This window comes from Salminus brasiliensis, chromosome 1 (genome assembly GCF_030463535.1).
Source record: "Salminus brasiliensis chromosome 1, fSalBra1.hap2, whole genome shotgun sequence".
NCBI lineage: Eukaryota > Metazoa > Chordata > Actinopteri > Characiformes > Bryconidae > Salminus > Salminus brasiliensis.
The window spans coordinates 98,325,158-98,348,546 of NC_132878.1; the positions used below are offsets into that span (position 1 = coordinate 98,325,158).

The 23,389-nt window shown below is 42.9% G+C and overlaps 2 protein-coding genes across 4 annotated transcripts in view; both read right to left on the reverse strand.

Moving 5' to 3' along the window:
• Positions 1–23,389, reverse strand: part of LOC140569658 (uncharacterized) — a 71,299-nt gene that overhangs the window by 24,737 nt on the left and 23,173 nt on the right.
• LOC140569975 (NLR family CARD domain-containing protein 3-like) lies at positions 8,012–22,985 on the reverse strand. Of its 3 annotated transcripts, XM_072692586.1 has the most exons (11): positions 22,804–22,985; positions 22,552–22,665; positions 21,257–21,305; positions 20,714–20,918; positions 18,594–20,370; positions 17,798–17,971; positions 15,202–15,375; positions 12,350–12,523; positions 10,560–10,733; positions 8,912–8,958; positions 8,012–8,827 (listed from the first exon to the last, which is right to left on the reverse strand). In XM_072692586.1, the coding sequence occupies exons 1-11, from the start codon at positions 22,938–22,940 to the stop codon at positions 8,247–8,249; spliced, it is 3,606 nt and encodes a 1,201-aa protein (XP_072548687.1). In that variant the 5' UTR covers positions 22,941–22,985; the 3' UTR covers positions 8,012–8,246. The 3 variants fall into 3 exon arrangements, with proteins under 3 accessions (XP_072548687.1, XP_072548684.1, XP_072548686.1); XM_072692583.1 differs by lacking the exon at positions 12,350–12,523; XM_072692585.1 differs by lacking the exons at positions 12,350–12,523; positions 15,202–15,375; positions 21,257–21,305; positions 22,552–22,665; positions 22,804–22,985 and having other exon boundaries at positions 20,714–20,948.

A 23,389-nucleotide genomic window follows, 5' to 3' on the forward strand; every position in this document is an offset into this window, starting at 1 on the left:
CCACCTACCAGTCTGGCCAGGGGGCCCCACCACCCGCCACCACCCATGGCGGACCGGCGGCTCTCCTGCCTGCCGCTGCTGTCTGTTTGGTGGCCGTGTTGAAACCTAGATGGACTCGTGCCTGTCTGACACTATTAATATCACCACTATTAACTTTCTGTTGTACCTGGTTTGGTAATTTTTATCATTAATGTTTAAATAGTCTGGCCAAAGGAGGATGGGTCCCCTTTGTGAGTCTTGGTTCCTCCCAAGGTTTATTCCTCCAGGTCTGAGGGAGTTTTTCCTTGCCACTGTCACCGTTGGCTTGCTCACGGGGGTCTTTGACGCTTCATGTTATTCCTTCTTTCTTCTCTGTCTCTGTTCTTTATTAAGCACTAAATATGTAAAGCTGCTTTGTGACGACAACAGTTGTAAAAAGCTATACAAATAAATCTGACTTGACTTGACCTACACCTTGTCATGCTGGCTAGGCGAGACAAGGGAACACTCGCAGGGACAGAGCAATGCAAGAATATGGTCTTTAATGATGAAACCAAATAAACAAACACAACAAAACAAGGCAGCAAAGTACAGAGTCCAATAAACCGGAAACAGAAAACAAACAGGTGACAACAGAATTGAGGCTTACCCTGGGAAGACTACCTGAGGCTGGAATGTAGCCCGGGAGCAAAGCGAGAATGGGCAAATCAAACAGAGGGAGGAAGGCTAGAACTCAAAGAAACCAATGAAACTAGCAAAACAAAACCTCACCCCAAAACCGCGCTCGTCAAGCGCTAGTGCCAGGGAACCGGCCGCTGGGCTGACACACCTTCATTTGACCAGTTTAAGGTAATGTTGTTAAATCTTACGTAATTACCCATACATTATTAGTAATATTCCAAAATTTAATAAACAATTTAAGCAAAACTAACCAGAAATGTTTGGGTCTAAATACATGTTAGCGTGAACAGCTAAATTAATCAAGATTAGGTTTTTATTTCCATTTTTTACTTTTTCAAACAGGCTTGCAAAATGGGCAGCAAAATGTATTGCAACACTTCAAACAATCTTGGCAGCTGAATGGCAGATCTAGGCTGGATGGTTATTTATATTGACCTAACTTATGAGTGAATGTAAACTGCAACAGTGTTAAGTGAGCAGTGTCAGTGGTAGGTATGTGAAAACATAGCATTCATATGTTCCACTGAAAATGAAACTATAAAAATAGTTTTCAAAAGTTTTTAATTAAACTTCATTTTTTTCTGTTTTCTGATAATACTGCTTTGATATCATGCTATTGTGAAAAGCATCCTTTTCTAAACCTTTTTTTTCTCAGGATGGATAATTTTAGTTTTATGAGAAAGAACTTAAGCTGACTTCATGTTTTAAAAAAAAATAATCACATTACAAAACATTTGATTTGGAGCGATTTTATCGGTCTCAAGTCAACATTCATTGAATTACTGCATATGTTTCCAAGCTTCTTTCACTGTGATATTTGAGATTTACAAATGCTTCCACCCAGCACAGGGCATCTGTCCAACCAGGGACCACAAATGGATGCATTTCAAATCTTTATGCAAAGAAAATATATGTGTCCACATAATAAATATTAATATATTTGTTTTTATGACTTATTGGTTAATTGAAAAGATTTAACAAATGTAACATTCATTGAAGCTACACTAATCAATACTCATTAATATTTAACTGAAAACCCCCAGATATTTATTTAAAATTCTATAATAGAATAATATATTGTTATATAATCATCCTTATATTACAATATATGTTATAATCTTAACATACTTTAACATACAATTCATATATATATTATACACTGCTCAAAAAAATAAAGGGAACACTCAAATAACACATCCTAGTGCTGACAACAAAATCAAATTAAATTAAATTTATTAACCAATTGAGGCCTGGATTTGGAGTTACACAAAATTAAAGTGGAAAAACACACTACAGGCTGATCCAACTTTAATGTAATGTCCTTAAAACAAGTCAAAATGAGGCTCAATATTGTGCGTGGCCTCCACGTATCTGTATGACCTCTCTACAATGCCTGGGCATGCTTCTGATGAGGATCTCCTCCCAGACCTGGACTACAGCATCCACCAACTCCTGGACAGTCTGTGGTGCAATGTTGGTGGATGGAGCGAGACATGATGTCCCAGATGTGCTCAATCGGATTCAGGTCTGGGGAACGGGTGAGCCAGTCCATAGCTTCAATGCCTTCATCTTGCAGGAACTGCTGACACACTCCAGCCACATGAGGTCTAGCATTGTCCTGCATTAGGAGGAACCCAGGGCCAACCGCACCAGCATATGGTCTCACAAGGGGTCTGAGGATCTCATCTCGTACCTAATGGCAGTCAGGCTACCTCTGGCGAGCACATGGAGGGCTGTGCGGCCCTCCAAAGAAATGACACCCCACGCCATTACTGACCCACTGCCAAACCGGTCATGCTGAAGGATGTTGCAGGCAGCAGATCGCTCTCCACGGCGTCTCCAGACTCTGTCACATCTGTCACATGTGCTCAGTAAAGTAAAGTAAAGTGCATGTATTTGTATTTGTTCTCTGGCAAATGCCAAGCATCCTGCACGGTGTTGGGCTGTGAGCAGGGCTCTGGAAGTGCTCCTCCTGTTCCTCCTTGCACAAAGGCATTGGTAGCGTCCTGCTGCTGGGTTGTTGCCCTCCTACGGCCTCCTCCACATCTCCTGGTGTACTGGCCTGCAGCCAGCCTGTAGCCACCTACAGCCTCTGGACACTACGCTGACAGACATAGTAAACCTTCTTGCCACAGCTCGCATTGATGTGCCATCCTGGATGAGCTGTACTACCTGAGCCACTTGGGTTGTAGAGTCTGTCTCATGCTACCATGAGTGTGAAAGCACCACCAACATTCAAAAGTGATCAAAAACATCACAGCCAGAAAGCATAGGTACCTGCAGAACCACTCCTTTATTGAGTGCGTCTTGCTAATTGCCAATAATTTCCACTTGTTGTCTATTCCATTTGCAGAACAGCATGTGAAATTGATTGTCAATCAGTGTTGCTTCCTAAGTGGACAGTTTGATTTCACAAAAGTTTGATTCACTTGGAGTTATATTGTGTTGTTTAAGTGTTCCCTTTATTTTTTTGAGCAGTGTATATATATATATATACACAGACAAAATTGTTGGTACCTGTCAGGTCCGCGTCCCCGTGCCCACCCCGTGGGCACCCCGTGGGCTTCATGGTTACAGTTGTATTCAAGTTCATGAGCGAGCTGGTATCAGGTCTGTTCAGTATTTTTGCCTTTTGCTTCTGCAGCTGATCTCTCAGCTCCCTAGCCTACGTCCTTTAGTTTTTCTAGCGCCTGACGAGCACCGTCGTAGTTTTTCATTCCCCCCTAGGCACTGCCTGTTGGTATTTGTTATCCCTCCTCATTGTTTCCACCCACCATAGCCTAGCTCCAAGAGTTCCACCAGCCTCAGGTGTGCGTTGTTGTTTTGCCCAAGTTCATTTGTCACATTTGTGTTTGGTTGTTCCGTTTGGCCCTGTACTTTGCTGCTTTTCTCTTATGTTATAACCTTTTTGTTTAATAAATACTCTTGCATCGTACCATCCCTTCAAGTGTTCATCCCGCCTAGTCACGACCTAGCCAGTCATGACAGAATTCTCGGCCGACAGCCTCCAACAGCGGGGATGAAAGCCTTGAATCAGGTTGTTTGTGCCCAAGGACAATTCTTGGGGCAACAGCAACTCACTCTGCAGACTGTGTCCGAGACTCTTGGTCACCTGGCACAGCAACAGGCTGACCAGCAGCAACAAGTCACCCAACCAGGTGCAGGTGCAACTTGTCCAGTCTTCTTTAGAGCCCACTAGTTCTCCCAGTCCTGCCACCTTGCCCCTTAGTTCGTATCCGGTTGGCATAGCGCGGGGAAAGCTCTGGTTAGGCAACAGCCACCTGGGAAGAGCTAAGCGACAAGCCCTTCTCGGACTACCTTAAACATTTTAAGGCAGTGTTCCAACACCCCCAAGAAGGGCTCACCAAGGGCGACCTCCTGCTGCGGACGGAGCAGGGCGCCAGGTCGGTGGCCCAATACGCGCAGCAGGTGGAACCAGCCGGCTTTGGCGGCTCTGTTCCACAACGGGCTTAACCCTCGTCTGCAGCGGAAGCTGGCGTGCCGGTGCAAGTCGTTGGAGTTGGACAAACTCATTGCACTCGCCATCAGGCTAGATCAGCTCCTAGGTCACCTACCAAGCCCAGACCACGTGGGGCTGGGGGATCTGCAGCCAGTCCCAATAGGCAGACCGGTCTGTCCATGGAGGTGGACATCGGTCGTCTCGCCCTGGAGGAACGTAGCAGGAGGAGCTGTGAGTGTCTTTGCTAATACTGCTGGGACGTAAGGACTGCAAACGACGACTTCTCATAGCATCACCCCATTTTACCGGTGGGCATGAGGAAGGGGGTCCTTACACTAATGTGGTGAGTGTTCCCATCCAGGAACTTGTTTCTAGGTCAATCACGTTGCCAGTGGTGATATCCTACCAGTGCCAGTCTGTTATCGTTGCAGTGTTAACCGATTGCAGTGTGGAGGGCAGCTTCCTGCGAGCAGACATCGTGGACCAACTGAACATCCCAGTCGAGCCGCTCCCGAGGCCTCTCCGCATCACCACCCTGGACAGGCAACCCATGGGTTCCCGGCCTATCGCCCACGTCACCACCAGGGTTAAATTAGCCGCCAGTTTCCTCCACCAGGAGGTGGCATCACTACTGGTCTCCCGGTTTCTGAACACAATGATACAATGATCCTAGGTCTGCCCTGGTTGAGCCAGCATAACCCCCACAGTAGTAACCCTGCCCTCAGAGTATGCTGACATGTGGGACGTGTTCAGTAAATCCAGTGCTACTAAGCTCCCCCCCATCGCCCATATGATTGCGCCATAGACCTAGTGGAGGGTGCCACATTGCCCAAAGCTCAGATCTACCCCTTGGTTAGAGGGTGCTGCCTACCCTTTCCTAGTCTTGACAGACCATAAGAACCTCACGGGGGAAGGGGAGCGGGCGATGGAGGACTACATCACAGAAGCATTAGCTGAGGGATACATCACACAGCCCTAGTCTCCGGTGGCTTCAGGGTTCTTTTTTATCCAGAAGAAGGGAGGGGGGTTAAGGACATGCATCGATTACAGAGCTCTCAATGCTATTGCTAAGAAATATCCCTACCCTATGCCATTAGTCCTGTCCGCCCTCGAACAGCTGCGGGGAGCCCAGACTTTTACTAAGTTAGATCTGCGCAGCGCATATAACTTAGTACACATTAAGGAGGGGGACAAGTGGAAGATGGCGTTCATGACCACCAGGGGGCACTACCAGTACAGGGTTATGCCGTACAGATTAACCAATGCCCCCTCCGTCTTCCAGGCCTTCATAACAATGTCCTCAAAGACTGCCTCGGACGCTTCATGGTAGTGTTTTTGGACAACATTCTAGTGTAATCCCCGACCTGCCCATGCATGTTTGTCACATTCTTCTGGTCCTGGAAAAACTCAGTGTGTTTCATGTCTCCGAAATCCCCTTCTTGGGATATATCATTAGTGAGCGGGGGGTTCAGATGGACCAGGCCAAGGTTCAAGCGGTCCTAGATTGGCCGTCACCTGGCTCCGTGAAGGAGGTCCAGCGCTTCTTAGGGTTCATCAACTTCTTCCGCAGGTTCATTCGGGACTTCAGTTTGGCAGCACCTATCACATCACCGCTCAAGGGAACCCCCCAGCGCATCATGTGGTCGTCCACAGCGGAGGACTCCTTCCAAGCGCTCAAACGCGCTTTCACGTCGGGGTGGAGGCTGTCCTCTCCCAATGTCATGGGGAGAGCGACAGGCTCCATCCGGTAGCCTTCTATTCCAAAAAGCTCATGGGGGCCAAGCAGAATTACGGGGTAGGGGATAGGGAGCTCCTAGTTGTTAAAATGGTGCTAAGGGAGTGTGCATCATTGGTTAGAGGGTGCTGTCTACCCCTTCCTAGTCTGGGCAGACCATAAGAACCTATAATATCTTCGTCAGGCCAAATGTCTGAACCCCCAGCAAGCTAAGTGGTTCCTGCTTTTTGCCAGGTTCAGGTTAACAATCTCCTATCGTCCGGGCTCCCGCAATACCAAGGCAGGCGCTCTCTCTCACGTCTACCAGTCGGTGGATGAGGGAGAGACTGCACATGCACATGCATCCTATCGTCGAGTGTAACAGTTGCTGTGATTCAGTGGGACCTGGACAATGACATAGCAGAGGCCCTCACGCGCACCACCATGCCCCCCAAGTGCCCCCCAGACAAGGTCCCCCCCAGACAAGGTCAGGATTCAGGATTCCGGAGAACATAGTATCAGAACGGGGGGGAACAATTCACCTCAAGCTCTACTGCCACGACCACCCCAGCGACTGGTCCCGGTATCTGGTCTGGGCTGAAATGGCCCAGAACTCACTGAGGTGCGTGACCACTGGCCTGACCCCATATCAATGTTTTATGAGTTATCAACCCCCATTGGCCCTCTGGTGTACCCTTATAATATTTTGTTGCACAACCTTTTGAGGCAATCACTGCAATCAAACAATTCCTGTAACTGTTTGCCTTTTGCACCTCTCAGCAGGTATTTTGGCCCACTCCTCAAGAGCAAACTGGTCCAGTTGTCTCAGGTTTGAAGGGTGCCTTTTCCAGACGGAATGTTTCAGCTCTTTCCAAAGATGCTCAATAGGATTTAGGTCAGGGCTCATTGAAGGCCACTTCAGAATAGTCCAATGTTTTCCTCTTAGCCATTCTTGGGTGTTTTTAGGGTCATTATCCTGTTGCAAGACCCATGAATTTGTGACTGAGACCAAGCTTTCTGACACTGGGCAGCACATTTCTCTCTAGAATCCTTTCATAGTCTTGAGATTTCATTGTACCCTGCACAGATTCAAGACACCCTGTGCCAGATTTCCGTCTGTGAACATAGAGCTGATGTGCTTTGGCAAAAAGTTTCAGTTTGTCTCATCTGTCCATAGGACATTCTCCCTGAAGCTTTGGGGCTTGTCAACATGTAGTTTGGCAAATTTCAGTCTGGCTTTTTAATGATTTGTTTTCAACAATGGTGTCCTCCTTGATCGTCTCCCATGAAGTCCACTTTGGCTCAAACAACGACGGATGGTGCAATCTGACACTGATGTTCTTTGAGCTTGAAGTTCACCTTTAATCTCTTTAGAAGTTTTTCTGGGCTCTTTTGTTACCATTCATATTATCCGTCTCTTTGATTTGTCATCAGTTTTCCTCCTGCAGCCATGTCCAGGCAGGTTGGCTACAGTCCCATGGATCTTAAATTTCTGAATAATATGTGCAACTGTAGTCACAGGAACATCAAGCTGCTTGGAGATGGTCTTATAACCTTTACCTTTAACATGCTTGTCTATAATTTTCTTTCTAATCTCCTGAGACAACTCTTTCTTTCGCTTCCACTGGTCCATGTTGAGTGTGGTACACACCGTGTCAGCAAACAGCACAGTGACTACTTTTCTACTTCCACTACTTTTCACTACTTCCACGCCCCACCGCGGTTCCAGCTCCGCCCAACAAACCCGCAGCCCCTATGGGGCCAAACCCTGCCCCCAATCCCGTCCCAGAGGAGCAGCCAGCTAATCAGAACGTGCAGATGAACGCTCAGGGTGGGGCTATGCTGAACGAGGATGAGCTGAACCGTGATTGGCTGAACTGGCTATACACAGTCTCGCATGCGTGCTGTTTTTTCTCTTTTAAAATGAAGAATGACATCTCTAAAAGCAGAAAGTCAGGCTGTGCTTAATGGGCACATGTTGTAGACGTTAAACTCGCCCCTGTTCCAAATAAGCTCACACTGATTAAAATTAGTTGTTTATTAAGAATAAAAACATATTTAGAAATTATTCAAAGTTTTATTTGAAGGTAAAGAGACAATAAGAAGCAGAAAACCACTAAAATGGAGAAACTGATATACTAATACTATTTACAAATATTTAGTAACAAATGATCCAGGTTCTACATCAAACTGTACATTTCTTTAATATAAACAAACAATATTGATAAGATCTATAAAATGATACTTTTTGTTGTTGATGTCAGACTGATTTCTCACTGTTCTTTAGAGAACTGAACCCTTTAGACAATGAGGAAGAAGCAGTCGCTCAATCTCTCACACACACACACACACACACACACACACACACACACACACACACACACTCTCTCTCTCTCTCACACATACACAGGGTTATTCTATCTTACACAGACTCACTGAGGAGCCATAATAAACCCAAAACCCTGCATAGAGGGGTTGAGTGAATGTGGTGTTGAGTGTTTGTAAGTGTGTGAGTGTGTGTGAGTGTGTGAGTGTGTGTGAGTGTGTGAGTGTGTGTGTATCAGAGGAGACGCTGTAGAAGGACAGAGTGCCGGCCGGACAGTCCACATACACTCCTACTCTCCTACAGCTGGAGGGAGGAGGAGGGAGATCAGTTCTGTTATTATTGTGATGAACAGAGAAACCTTCATCAGAGCAGATCAGACTCCAGGACTCTTCATTCTCTCCAAACCAGCAGTCTGATCTCCCTCCTTTCCTGCTGATGGTTTTATAAGTCAGAGCTACAGCAGCTCCTCCTCCTCTGCTCCACTCAGCCTCCCAGTAACAGCGTCCAGTCAGACTCTCTCTACTCATCACCTGCAGATACTCATCAAACCTCTCTGGATGATCAGGATACGACTGCAGCTCCTCTCCACACACCACCTTTCTGTTCCCCTCACTCAGAGAGAGACGTGTGTGTGCTGTGTTTGGGTCCAGTGTGAGATCACAGCCGTCTGAACACAAGAAGAGACATTAGAGGAGGAACACTGCACTGAGTGTGTGTGTGTGTGTGTGTGTGTGTGTGTGTGTGAACTTACATTTCTTTAGTCCAGGTTTGATTCTGATCTTCCCTCCATGTTCCACTCTAAACACACACACACACACACACACACACACACACACACACACACACAGATCAGGGCAGTCTCTCTCTCTCTCTCTCTCAGTTCAGTTTAATTGGCTTCATTGAATAAATTGTAAATAACAGTTGTTGTGAGTAACAGAATGAAAACTACTATTACTGCTATTAAAATAATAAGGATAAGGAATAATAATCAATAATAACAGAATAACAGATAATAGAATTATAGAATTATAGATATATACACAGAGAGTTCATAAAGGAATGGGATTAATATATGTACAGTGGTGAGGGACTCTCCTCTCTCAGGGTGTGGCAGCTGTGTTCATATTTAGCTGATAACTGAACACACTGTGAAGCTTCTCCTAAACACACTCAGCAGATCTTCCTCTCTCAGAGAGGGGATGATGTTTTCAGGATGTACTTGAGGTGCTCTGGGTCAGTGTTACTGAGGGGAAGCTTCTCCTGGGCTGTAGGAGAGCCGTCCTGACCCTTCTAAGTCTGGAGAACTTCAACCCAGGATTCATAGCCATGGTGAAGGCTCTTTATAGTGCCACTGAAAGTGTGCTTAAAGTGAACAGTGGTTCCTGTGCTCCTTTTACAGCTCCTAGAGGAATCAGACAGGGCTGTGCTCGGTCTGCAGGGTTATATGCTCTGAATAAACCACCGTTAACTAAGAAAGTGGTGGACCTCCAGTGGAGGGTTTACACTGCATTGTCTTTGTCCACTCTTTTATTTCTATTTTAAATCCTGAGCTCACACAGGACCGTCCTTTCTGTTCTCAGAGGGAGACGGTGTTTCATGCTTTTATGCACTTTAGGCTGCGTCCCCTGTTTGCTGTTTTACCATTTTTCTGTCTCTTAATGTGATTTTTACACCCCACTTTTATCCTGGGTTTTAGGGATGTTCAGAGAGAGCCGTCCAGGTGGGAGGACACAGGGAGCTCCCAGGGGTGAAAACACAGAGAAGCACTTGGAGATGATTCTGGTACTTTGGAGGAGTCTGACAGTGACATGTCAGAGTTAGGAAGTCAGCTGAGTTCTTGTGATGTTTTTAAAAGCTGTGATATCACACCTGTTAGCTTTTCAGATCAGAGCTTGGTTTTATGTTCTGTTTTTATTTCTAACATTAAATCTAAGAGTGTCTACTCTTATAATTGTAGCAGTCCTTCATTAGTACTGAGAGGTTTTCAGATGGTTTTAAGTCTATATAATCCTCAATAATATTGATCAGTTCAACATATTTCTAATCCAGTTCTACTCACAGACCCCCTAGCAGAATGTAAATAGACTGAATGTGTTTACTCGTGTAAATCTGCCTCCAAAGTGCATGCCTCTTTATTCTGCACGCATTCAATCAGATCAGTGTGTAGAATCCATCAGTATTTTCTGTAAGCTACCATGTTTTTATTGCTGTAGAAAAGATGTAGAGGGTTTCATTCTTATTGGATGCACTGTGTGTTTTTCAGAAAGTGTGAGAATTAGAGCTTATTCAGAGAGCAGTTTGTGTTCATTGTGATCATAGAAACAATAAAACACACACACACACACACTCACACACACACACACTCACACACACACACACCACTGAACAGCTGTTGATACCTGAGTGTGGTGAGGGTGCAGTGTGGATCCTCCAGTCTGGCAGACAGCAGCTTCACTCCTGACTCTCCTGGGTGGTTGTAGGTCAGATCCAGTTCTTTCAGGTGGGAGGGGTTTGAACTCAGAGCTGTAGCCAGAGAAGAACAGCCTTTCTCTGTGACCATACAACCAGACACTCTGCAGAGAGAGAGAGAGAGAGACAGAGAGAGAGAGAGAGAGAGAGAGAGAGAGAGAGAGAGACAGAGAGAGAAAGAGAGAGAGAGAGAGAGATTATTATTATTATTATTATGATTATTACACAGTTTAAATGCAGTTGCTGGTGATTATCTGGCTGCTAATTACTACATTATTATTATTATTATTATTATTATTATTATTACTCAGTTTAAATACAGTTGCTGGTGATTATCTGGCTGATAATTACTACATTATTATTATTATTATTATTATTATTATTACACAGTTTAAATACAGTTGCTGGTGATTATCTGGCTGATAATTACTACATTATTAAGCAGTAAAAACAGTAAATTCAGTTTTCAGTCTATTTGCCTCTAGAAGCACATGCAGAAATACACTCCTGCAGCTGATTCACAAAAATTGTTGCTAAAACACAAACATCACTGTTTGACTCGTCACTTCTGGTAGAAAACCATCCTGTGCTATTTTACATTCACTATATGGACAAAAGTATTGGGACACCTGCTCATTCACTGTCTCTTCTGAAATCAAGGGTATTAAAATAGTTTATCCTGCTTTTGTTGGAGTAACTGTCTCTACTGTACAGGAAGGCTTTCTACTAGATTGTGGAGCATTGCTGTGAGGATTTGATTGCACTCAGTGAGGTCATGTTGTATGATCACCACCCCATCTCATCCTCAACTCCCCAAACTATACCACAATTTCTGGTTGGTGTACCATCATTCCAGAGGACACTTGGCATTAGGCATGGTGCCAAAGATTTATGTTGATCTGCTTCAGAGAGTCTATAGGAAATACTTCTCTACAGGGACTAGACAGGCTGTGTGCATTTGCACATCAGTGTCAGCAATGGGTGCAACTTAAAATAGCTGAATGCATCATTAGCCTGCATTTACTTCAACATATAGTGTACTGTGATCAGTGACACACATTGTACAGTATGCTAGCCACACTGTAATTAAGTTGTCTTAATATAAAAACCTTCACCAATTCTCATGTTAAAATATTGACTTAATTAATATTTAATAAAGTCAGTCAGTTTATTACCAATAACTGCCATGATAACAACATTATAAAGGGATTATGATGTTCCTCTATAAAGACGTGTTTCCAGATCATATGGCATGTAGAACTGCTTCTTGTTATGATACTTGTCTTATAGCATATTACTGCACTTATAACAGGAGCAGATTATAATGAGTTAAAGGAGACTAAGAAAAAGCCTCTGATTGGATCACAGATGAGCTGTTAGGTCAGACTGGGTTCATTAAACACTATAAAACCAGTTTTAATTTCAGAATGTGTTGTGAGGTCAGAGTGAGTAATCATACATATCACTACACACTGAATGTTCAGTAGAGTCCAAAGGTTCTGATTAATGTGTTTATGAGGAAGAAAGACCTGATCAGAAATCTTTCTAGACAATCTAAAGACGACTGCAGACGTTAGAGAGTTGGTCTTTGTTCGGTTAGTGAACTCTGACCTTCACTAGAAACTTCATCTTGTATATTGATATAAAAACATCTTAGTAAAGCTCTGAATCTCACATCTTCACATTTATCATTTCAGAATGAAGTGACAGAAACACTGACCTGAGAATCTGCAGTTTACAGTGTGAACTCTTCAGTCCAGCAGAGAGCAGCTCCACTCCTGAATCCTGCAGGTCATTGTTACTGAGGTCCAGCTCTTTCAGGGAGGAGTTTTCCAGCTTTAAAACTGATCCCAGAGCTTCACACGTCTTTACTCCAAGATTACATGAAGCCAGTCTGAAAAATGAAGAATAAACAGATTTTATTTGAGAACACACTTAAAGAGAAAGTGATACATTTCTGACAGTAAAAATAAGGAGTGTCTAACAGTAAATAATGTGTTAGTCTAAAGCTAATGTAGGAGAGTACTGGATCACATGCATCAAACATTTCAGGTCGTTAAGCTAGACGACCTCCCCGATCCATCAGAGGGCACTGGATCCTAGCTCGTCAATAAAACTGTCATAAAAAGGGAAAACTTAACTTAGACCCCCTTCTTTGGAGGGCAGAAGAGTGCCCATTCCAGAGCACCCTAATTGGTGGGTAATTGTCTCTGTATCCTCTACATGTTACTGATGTATGTTCGTGCCTCAAACCCACGAGTTAATAGAGTTTAGCATTTAACAGTTCTAGCTGAAGAGGAAGTAAAATAACCTCTTTATTTAACTAGCTGCTTTATTTCTCATCATAGATTCTTTTTCTTAGTTCTTTTCTAGTGGTTCCACCAGAATAATCAGTGTATTACTCTTATTCATGTGTTCTCGTATTCGTTTATGATGATTTATTACTCTTAATGGTTTTGTATTATTACTTGTTTATTAAATCTTATTAGTTCACAGTACGATTATTTACTTTACTTATTTTCAAGAGTAACAATCTTTATGTCAGTGTAGGATTCACACACACACACACAATAATAAAAGAAAATCTAGAATATAAGAATGGTAGATATAATTAGGAAAGTGAGAAAGCAAAGACATTTGAAAAAGTAGCTGCAGTCTGATCACACTGTGAAAGGAATGTAGCAGCATGAATGAATAAGTAGTGGAAACATAATAAAGTGTCTAGTGTGGGTAAAGTGTCTCAGTGTCCTCAAAGTGTCAGTGCAGTGTGTTTGGCTAGGAGGAGTTTAGGAGTCTTACAGCTTCTGGAATGAAGCTGTTTCTCAGTCTGTTCATTTAACACCTAATGCTCTGCAGCCTCCTGCCTGAGGGGGGCAGAAATGTCCCTGGATTTTCTGAGCATATGCAGCTTTGGCCCTCTTAACACCTGCAGTCAGCCCTCCTCTAGCCCTCCTCAGTTCATGTGTGTCACCGGACCTGAAGGCAGCATCCTTCTTTCAGTAGAGAACGCACCTCTGCATTCAGCCAGGGTTTATGGTTCATGTAGAAGTCTTTGTGGTGGTGACATTTACATTTACATTTAAGACATTTAGCAGACGCTCTTCTCCAGCACGAGTTACAGAAGTGCTTCACTATTTCCTCAAGAAAAACCTCAGCTAGTGTAAATACGTCAGCGAGACATGCTGAGATGAGGGTAGAAACCTGTGTGTCAGACGGTGGGAAAAGAAAAGGAACAGAGAGACAGAAAGGTCAAGGCCTGAGTTAAAGTTCCAGTTGGCTTAAAGAACGGAGCTCCAGAAGAAGAAGAAGAGAAGAAGCCTCAGCTAAAAAAAAAACGGTTGTTTACAACTTAAAGCCTCAAACTTGTGAAATAAGTATTTTGTATAAGTAGTTTGTCTAGTTTTTCTTCGTCTTGTTTAGTTTTCACATTAGATTTTGTCCAATTTCTAACGAACACCAGCCAATCGAACCTTTTAGCAAGTCTACATGAAACTGTCACATCCTGCCTAAAGAAGACTCAAGCATCCATAGCAGCCGTGTTGCTCCACCTGAAATGAGCCTGTGAATGCTGCTCTACCACGCAGGATGGCTTCCCTACTGGACTGATCAGAGGTGCAACAGCATTCCTCAGGGATCCGTTCCTTCCACCTCGAAGTCTTGTCTCGACTGGACCTTCTGTCTAGAGCCGACCTTTGGGTCTCTCTTCAAAGCTCCAGACCCAAACTACTGGTGACTAGAGTTGAACTTGAGCAGGGACGTTACATTCAGATTGTTCAGTCTTGCACACCGATCATGTTACCTTCGTTTAACAGTGATCAGTCAGACCAGTCTAGTTCTAGCCAATAGCAGTAGCTGTCCATGTGATCAAATCCAACAGTCAGTGCACTTCTCTAAACAACTCACCTTATTACTATTCTAACCACTATCTCAGGAATAACGTCCTGTGGGGTGAGTGTTGATACACTAAACTCATGCCTACCTTCAAGGCTGTGATACTGAAATGATCTCTTCATTATTACATGTTTCTATGATAATGTTTTATTAATTATAACTGGCTCTTGTGTGAGTGTATACAAAGAGATTGAGTCCCTGGAGCGAAAAAACTGCCTCTTGAATTGAGACTGAATTTAATTCAGAACTGAACTGCAAATCAAGGTAAGTTTTATTTATGGTGGAGTCTAAACTGAAACAACCAGTTACCAAAAATCTACAGTCCTGGGCGAGAATTCCAAGTGGTGCCCCATTCATTCAGGTCATAGCTAATTAATTAAGTAATAAATTAATAAAATCAATGACCCAAATATTTAGTAATTAATGAATAATTCTTGGTTTGTTAAAGCGCTCCCATTTCTGCTGCAATGTGTTTATGAGGAAGAAAGACCTGATCAGAAATCTTTCTAGACAATCTAAAGACGACTGCAGACGTTAGAGAGTTGGTCTTTGTTCGGTTAGTGAACTCTGACCTTCACTAGAAACTTCATCTTGTATATTAATATAAAAACATCTTAGTAAAGCTCTGAATCTCACATCTTCACATTTATCATTTCAGAATGAACTGACAGAAACACTGACCTGAGAATCTGCAGTTTACAGTGTGAACTCTTCAGTCCAGCAGAGAGCAGCTCCACTCCTGAATCCTGCAGGTCATTGTTACTGAGGTCCAGCTCTTTCAGGGAGGAGTTTTCCAGCTTTAAAACTGATCCCAGAGCTTCACACGTCTTTACTCCAAGATTACATGAAGCCAGTCTGAAAAATGAAGAATGAACAGATTTTATTTGAGAATACACTTAAAGAGAAAGTGATACATTTCTGACAGTAAAAATAAGGAGTGTCTAACAGTAAATAATGTGTTAGCCTAAAGCTAATGTAGGAGAGTACTGGATCACATGCATTAATCATTTCAGGTCGTTAAACTAGACAACCAACACGATCCATCGGAGGGCACTGGATCCTAGCTCGTCAATAAAACTGTCATAAAAAGGGAAAACTTAACTTACGAGTTAATAGAGTTTAGCATTTAACAGTTCTAGCTGAAGAGGAAGTAAAATAACCTCTTTATTTAACTAGCTGCTTTATTTCTCATCATAGATTCTTTTTCTTAGTTCTTTTCTAGTGGTTCCACCAGAATAATCAGTGTATTACTCTTATTCATGTGTTCTCGTATTATTTATGATGATTTATTACTCTTAATGATTTTGTATTATTACTTGTTTATTAAATCTTATTAGTTCACAGTACGATTATTTACTTTACTTATTTTCAAGATTTTTGAGATGTGTTTCAATCCACCACGCCTGTCAATATTGCAAGTTTATTTGGCTTTCACATCACATGTGGTACATGAGGTGGAATGAAATTGCGATCTCAAGGTCCCAGTTACACCAAAAGAGCAATAAAATGAATAAAATAATAATAATAAAAGAAAATCTAGAATATAAGAAGGGTAGATATAATTAGGAAAGTGAGAAAGCAAAGACATTTGAAAAAGTAGCTGCAGTCTGATCACACTGTGAAAGGAATGTAGCAGCATGAATGAATAAGTAGTGGAAACATAAAGTGTCTAGTGTGGGTAAAGTGTCTCAGTGTCCTCAAAGTGTCAGTGCAGTGTGTTTGGCTAGGAGGAGTTTAGGAGTCTTACAGCTTCTGGAATGAAGCTGTTTCTCAGTCTGTTCATTTAACACCTAATGCTCTGCAGCCTCCTGCCTGAGGGGGGCAGGAATGGATTTTCTGAGCATATGCAGCTTTGGCCCTCTTAACACCTGCAGTCAGCTCTCCTCTAGCCCTCCTCAGTTCATGTGAGTCGCCGGACCTGAAGGCAGCATCCTTCTTTCAGTAGAGAACGCACCTCTGCATTCAGCCAGGGTTTCTGGTTCATGTAGAAGGTCACAGTCTTTGTGGTGATGACATTTACATTTACATTTAAGACATTTAGCAGACGCTCTTCTGCAGCACGAGTTACAAAAGAGCTTCACTATTTCCTCAAGAAAAACCTCAGCTAGTGTAAATACGTCAGCGAGACATGCTGAGAAGAGGGTAGAAACCTGTGTGTCAGACGGTGGGAAAAGAAAAGGAACAGAGAGACAGAAAGGTCAAGGCCTGAGTTAAAGTTCCAGTTGGCTTAAAGAACGGAGCTCCAGAAGAAGAAGAAGAGAAGAAGCCTCAGCTAAAAAAAACGGTTATTTACAACTTAAAGCCTCAAACTTGTGAAATAAGTATTTTGTATAAGTAGTTTGTCTAGTTTTTCTTCTGTTCGTCTTGTTTAGTTTTCACGTTAGATTTTGTCAGATTTCTAACGAACACCAGCCAATCGAACCTTTGAACAAGTCTACATGAAACTGTCACATCCTGCCTAAAGAAGACTCAAGCATCCATAGCAGCCGTGTTGCTCCACCTGAACAGAGCCTGTGAATGCTGCTCTACCACGCAGGATGGCTTCCCTACTGGTCTGATCAGAGGTGCAACAGCATTCCTCAGGGATCCGTTCCTTCCACCTCGAAGCCTAGTCTCGACTGGACCTTCTGTCTAGAGCCGACCTTTGGGTCTCTCTTCAAAGCTCCAGACCCAAACTACTGGTGCCTAGAGTTGAACTTGAGCAGGGACGTTACATTCAGATTGTTCAGTCTTGCACACCGATCATGTTACCTTCGTTTAACAGCGATCAGTCAGACCAGTCTAGTTCTAGCCAATAGCAGTAGCTGTCCATGTGATCAAATCCAACAGTCAGTGCACTTCTCCAAACAACTCACCTTATTACTATTCTAACCACTATCTCAGGAATAACGTCCTGTGGGGTGAGTGTTGATACACTAAACTCATGCCTACCTTCAAGACTGTGATCCTGAAATGATCTCTCTCATTATTACATGTTTCTATGATAATGTTTTATTAATTATAACTGGCTCTTGTGTGAGTGTATACAAAGAGATTGAGTCCCTGGAGCGAGAAAACTGCCTCTTGAATTGAGACTGAATTTAATTCAGAACTGAACTGCAAATCAAGGTAAGTTTTATTTATGGTGGAGTCTAAACTGAACCAACCAGTTACCAAAAATCTACAGTCCTGGGCGAGAATTACAGGTGGTGCCCCATTCATTTAGGTCATAGCTAATTAATTCACATCTCACATCTTCACATTTATCATTTCAGAATGAACTGACAGAAACACTGACCTGAGAATCTGCAGTTTACAGTGTGAACTCTTCAGTCCAGCAGAGAGCAGCTCCACTCCTGAATCCTGCAGGTCATTGTTACTGAGGTCCAGCTCTTTCAGGGAGGAGTTTTCCAGCTTTAAAACTGATCCCAGAGCTTCACACGTCTTTACTCCAAGATTACATGAAGCCAGTCTGAAAAATGAAGAATAAACAGATTTTACAATAAACTGAAAGAGGAAGATTTGAATGGACAGATAAAGAATAGAGAACAGAATTAAACTGAAATACAGCGTCCGTCTAAAGTCCTGGAGTTTCTTTATATAGAGATAGAAAACATGCAGAAAGCTCCAGTTCCACATGCTGACCCATTTTACTGTGAACAACGTGGACCTGCAGCTCACCAACAGCTCTGAGACAGATTTTAGTGGTGTTATGAAATGCCTGAATATTATTCATATTATTGGCTCTCCTTAACTAGACACCCAATGAACGACTAGAACAGCAGCACTACTTCCAATCTTCTCTGTTTACTTATTATCACCATTAATTCATTTCTCTCTTAAAGAGACAGTAACTGAAACTGATTTGAACAAAGTTAATTGGTATATCTTCTCATATATATCAGCCTATTAGGCTGAATCTTAATTTTCAACTGGGTAACAGAAATAACACACACACACACACACACACACACACAGACACACACTCTCTCTCTCACACAAGATAATTCATACTAATGTGATTCACTGTAAACTGGTTCTAATCATCAGCAGTTCATTAAAAACTGTGGAAACGCCTGAAGGAAAATACTCACACAGCTCTTCTGGATGCTTTGACTACTGGCAGCAGCCTCAGAAGACACTCCTCTGATGGCTCATATTTACTGAGGTCAAACTCCTCCAGCTCTTCTTCGGAGTTCAGCAACACAAACACCAGAGCTGACCACTGAGCAGGAGAGAGCCTGGCCTGATGAAGACGACGGTCACCACCTCTGTTCAGGTATTTCTGCACTTCCTGCACTAGAGAGTGATCATTCAGTTCATTCAAACAGTGGAACAGATTGATGGATTTCTCTGGAGAGATGTTCTTCTCAATCTTCTCCTTGATGTATTTGACTGTTTCCTCGTTGCTGTGAGAGCTCCTCTCTGTCGGTGTCAGTACGCCTCGTAAGAGAGTCTGATTAGACTCCAGTGAGAGACCCAGAAGAAAACGAAGGAACAGGTCCAGGTGTCCACTCTCACTCTGTAAGGCTTCGTCCACTGCACTGTTGAGGAAGTCAGTCATCGTTGACCTGCTGAAAAGCTTAGAGAGTTTACTGGTTTGCTGATTTGGAATCTTTCGGTTGAGAAACGCATATAAAGCAGCAAGGAACTCCTGAACGCTCAGATGTACAAAGCTGAAGACCCTCCCCAGGTGCAGCTCATGCTCCTCTCTGAAGATCTGGGTGCACACTCCTGAGTACACTGACACTTCCCTAATATCAATGCCACTCTCTCTTAGGTCTTCCTCATAGAAGATCAGGTTTCCTTTCTCGAGCTGCTGGAAAGCCAGTTTCCCCAGAGCCAGAATACTTCCTCTAGTCTGCTGAGGATCAAGGTCACTTCCTCCACCGTACTTCTGGCTCTTGTGTTTGATCTGGAAGATCAGGAAGTGTGTGAACATCTGCGTCAGGGTTTTGGGGGTTTCTCCACTCTCAGCTTCACTCAGCATTCTCTCTAGAACAGTGGCTGTAATCCAGCAGAAGACCGGTATGTGGCACATGATGTAGAGGCTTCTTGAAGACCTGATGTGTGTGAAGACTTTGTTGGCCAGGTCCTGATCACTGATCCTCTTCCTGAAGTACTCCTGTTTCTGAGGGTCACTGAAACCCCGCACTTCTGTTACCTGATCAACACACTCAGGAGGGATCTGACTGACCGCTGCTGGTCGAGAGGTGATCCAGAGGAGAGCAGAGGGAAGCAGATTCCCCTTGATGAGGTTTGTCAGCAGAACATCCACTGAGGTCTTTTCTTCTATATCCACCAAGTTCTCATTGTTCTGGAAATCTAGAGGCAGTCGACACTCATCCAGACCATCAAAGATGAACATGATCTTGTAGCTCTTATAATGTCTGGGTTTTAAATCTTGTGTTTCTGGGAAGAAGCTCTGAAGAAGATTCACCAGACTGAGCATCTTCTCCTTAATCAGATTCAGCTCTCTAAAAGGAAGTGGAAATATGAAGAGAACGTCCTGATTTACTTCTCCTTCAGCCCAGTCCAGAATGAACTTCTGCACAGAGACTGTTTTTCCAATTCCAGCAACTCCTTTAGTCAGTACGGTTCTGATGGGCTGGTTCTGTTCTGGTAATGGTTTAAAGATGTTGTTGCATTTGATTGGTGTCTCCTGTGCTGCCCTTTTTCTGGATGCAGCTTCAACCTGCTTCACCTCATGTTCCTGATTGACCTCTCCACCCCCTCCCTCTGTGATGTAGAGCTCTGTGTAGATCTCATTCAGAAGTGCTGAGTTTCCAAGGCCTGAGATTCCTAAATTAATTCTCTGACATTTATCCCTCAGTTTGGATTTGAGCTTTCGATGACAAGCTGGGGCCAATTCTGATACCAGAGGAAGACAATAGAAACATGTGATCAGCTGTGATCCTGCATTAAAGACCCCTGTGTAGAACAACTCTGTGATACAGTGAATAAATCATTTAAAAATAAAGATTGTAGTGTGTTGTTTCTGTAGCAGCTGTAGAGCTCTTAGAGCTGTTAATGGTGTTTCTACAAAATCAATACGTGTTAGGTTTAAGGACTACAGTTGATGCTGTGATACATTATCCTATAATTGCAAAATCCAATGAAGTATTGATTTTTATTCCCTTTGAAAAGCGGGACTTCACTGAGGAATACATTAGCACTCAGGTTGGGAACCATGGTCATGACCCAGAACTCTTACTGCTCTCTAGTGTGTTAGCGAGGTCTGTCTGCTTCATGTTCCTCAGGATCTGCAGTGTGATCTCCAGCACCCCCTCTCTCCCCCCTCTCTGATCGTCCTCATCCTCCACCTCTCTCTCAGAGCATGCTGGGTAATCTGGACTCAGGAGCTTCTTGAATGTGTTCAGCTCGTTCTCCACTAGAGAGATAAATTTCTGCTGCAGCTCCTGATTAAGAACAAACATCAGAGAATCACTAAAGCTGCACCATTACAGAGAGAGATGATCTGAACACAGAACAATCTGCTAAACAGAAGAGAGACACTGATCTGAGGAGTGGAGGAGTTCTGGATGCTGTGATTCTGTAATGTGTAAAAGGACTTAAACATCATGTTACTGAACAGCATCTTATAGTATTAATATGAACACTGTTACAGTTAGAATACACCAGCAACTGAAGCAGACTGAATTATGATCAGCAAAGTATCAAAACTTTAAAGCAGCTTTAAACTGAGAAATGAAAGAAATCAGGGAGATCCTCATCATGTGACTGGTTTAGGACTGACCTTGAATATATGCTCCAGTTTTTCTCTGTCAATCTTCTTCTTCTGGACGCTGTGGACGAATAGAAAACCCACACTGTGATGTCCATGAATTAATCAGCTGATATAGCAGCTCACATCTGCACTCACCACCAACAATCAAACACAAGTGATATTGACAGAAGATAAAAGTTGAGAGTTTTAATAAAATAAAGAATAACAGACAATAACAGATCAAATTAAAAGACTGAACTTCAGTAAAAGCTGAATTAAAGCCACACATTTCCAAATGTTTCTTAAAGGTGAAAACAGAGCTCGACCGTCTACTAATGTAAACAAAGACGACTTCACAAAGATACATGTGTGTTTTGGTAGCGGAGTTTTCAGACGTAGCAAATCTATCATTTCTTGGGTTTATTCAGGATAAAAATGTCTGAAAGTTGTGAATGTGTTTGTTTGAGTCATTACTCGTCTGGTAAGAGCTCTGAAAAGAACTAAATCTGAGTGGAATTCTGTAGAATTTCATCCATTTGTAAATCTAACTGAACACACAGCAGCCTGACTGAACACCCATCTGTTCCTTACATTATAACCCATATACCATTGACCCAAAGCCCACTTTGACTGTCCTGCTTATATCACTGATATCACCTGCTTATACTAACTGTCCTATTTCTATGAGAAACTGTAAGGTTTGGATGTGAAACACTGGTGTGTAATTTCATGCACAGCTGCCTCATTTATGATCTAAGTTAATGACTGGCTCTGACTCTCAGTAGCTCTGTTTACATGCAGAGATTTTCACCAATCTGAATAAGAGTTCATTCTGATTGTAGAGAACGACTGAACTGTTTATATGAACATTAAACATCCTCACATCACCCAACACCTCCCACCCCATCCCATCCCTGTAGTACCCATCAAAACACCCCCACTCTTCTCTCAAACACGTCCCCCTACTGTCTCTATATATAGATATGTGTGTAACTGTCCACCCTATAGCTGATATTGTAATTTAGGGAGTAGAACCGACTCTCCGTGAGCTCGTTTAGTGATCTAGAACATTGTTCAGGTCAGTCAGTCTAATCTAGAACCTGTCTCACCATCACACCCAGCTGTGTACACTGATCATTAAATACAGAGAAACTCAGAACCTCACACTGAGCTCCTGTGTGGAAACCAGTGCAGAGGAACAGCATGAAGATCACCTGCAGTGAGTGTGTGTGTGTGTGTGTGTGTGTGTGTGAGTGTGTGAGAGTGTGTGTGAGTGTGTGTGTGTGTGTGTGTGTGTGTATGTGTAGGTTTGATGTATCACTCACTTTGGGTCAGAGGTCACAGCTTCACTGCTGAAATCAGGAGGATTCCCCATGGATCGGTCACTCTTAATAGACACACAGCTGGGCTCTGGAGAAACTGCTCTCTGTGTTTCAGTCCTGTTAACATTAAACACAGTGAAAACTCCAGCATTTACACACTGAACTCCAACACACACCACATCTTTAAGAAAGCTCAGGAACACATTTGAAGAGCTTCACTCTCAGAACAGTAGTTTACTGAGTGCAGTGATGTACCGAGACTCAGAGCTTCCTCCTCCACTGCTGAAGCGTAAAGGAGGATCCATGGACCGGTCACTCTTCATAGACACAGCGCTGGGGGCTGGAGATGCTGCTCTCTTCATCCTGAAAACAGTTGATTCATGATGATCCATGATGAGAGTAAAGTGTGGAGTAATGACTTCCTTTCCTAAAACTCCTTCAGCTTCAACACATAGAACACCAAGAGACTGCATTGATACATTCAGTGATAAATTAGCTGATATGATTGAGAAACTGAATATCAAATGGGTATAAATTGAATGTGGTTTTAATATTGATTAGTTTTAATATTGATATTGAAACTGACACATAAGGACAACAGATTTTATAAGTAAAAGATTCAGCAACAATCCATTTCTTGATATAATAACTGAGTGCAATATATTCACAAACATAATTAAGAGCAAAATAGCAGCAGGATCAGTCGTCCTGTCTTTTTGGTCTTTCAAATTAGTTTTAATGTACAAAACAAAAATAGGTCAAACTTGTGTAAACTGATACTTCACAGAAACAAAATTGGAGCTAAACAGCCTGTGGCATTTATTTTTGTTCACATTGATTG

Coding starts and splice junctions, on each gene's coding strand:
- LOC140569975 (XM_072692586.1), bottom strand. CDS start 22,940: ATGGATCATCATGAATCAACTGTTTTCAGGATGAAGAGAGCAGCATCT. Junction 15,376..17,797: donor TGTAAACTGCAGATTCTCAG/GTCAGTGTTTCT, acceptor TTCATTTTTCAG/ACTGGCTTCATGTAATCTTG. Junction 10,734..12,349: donor TGTAAACTGCAGATTCTCAG/GTCAGTGTTTCT, acceptor CTCTCTCTGCAG/AGTGTCTGGTTGTATGGTCA.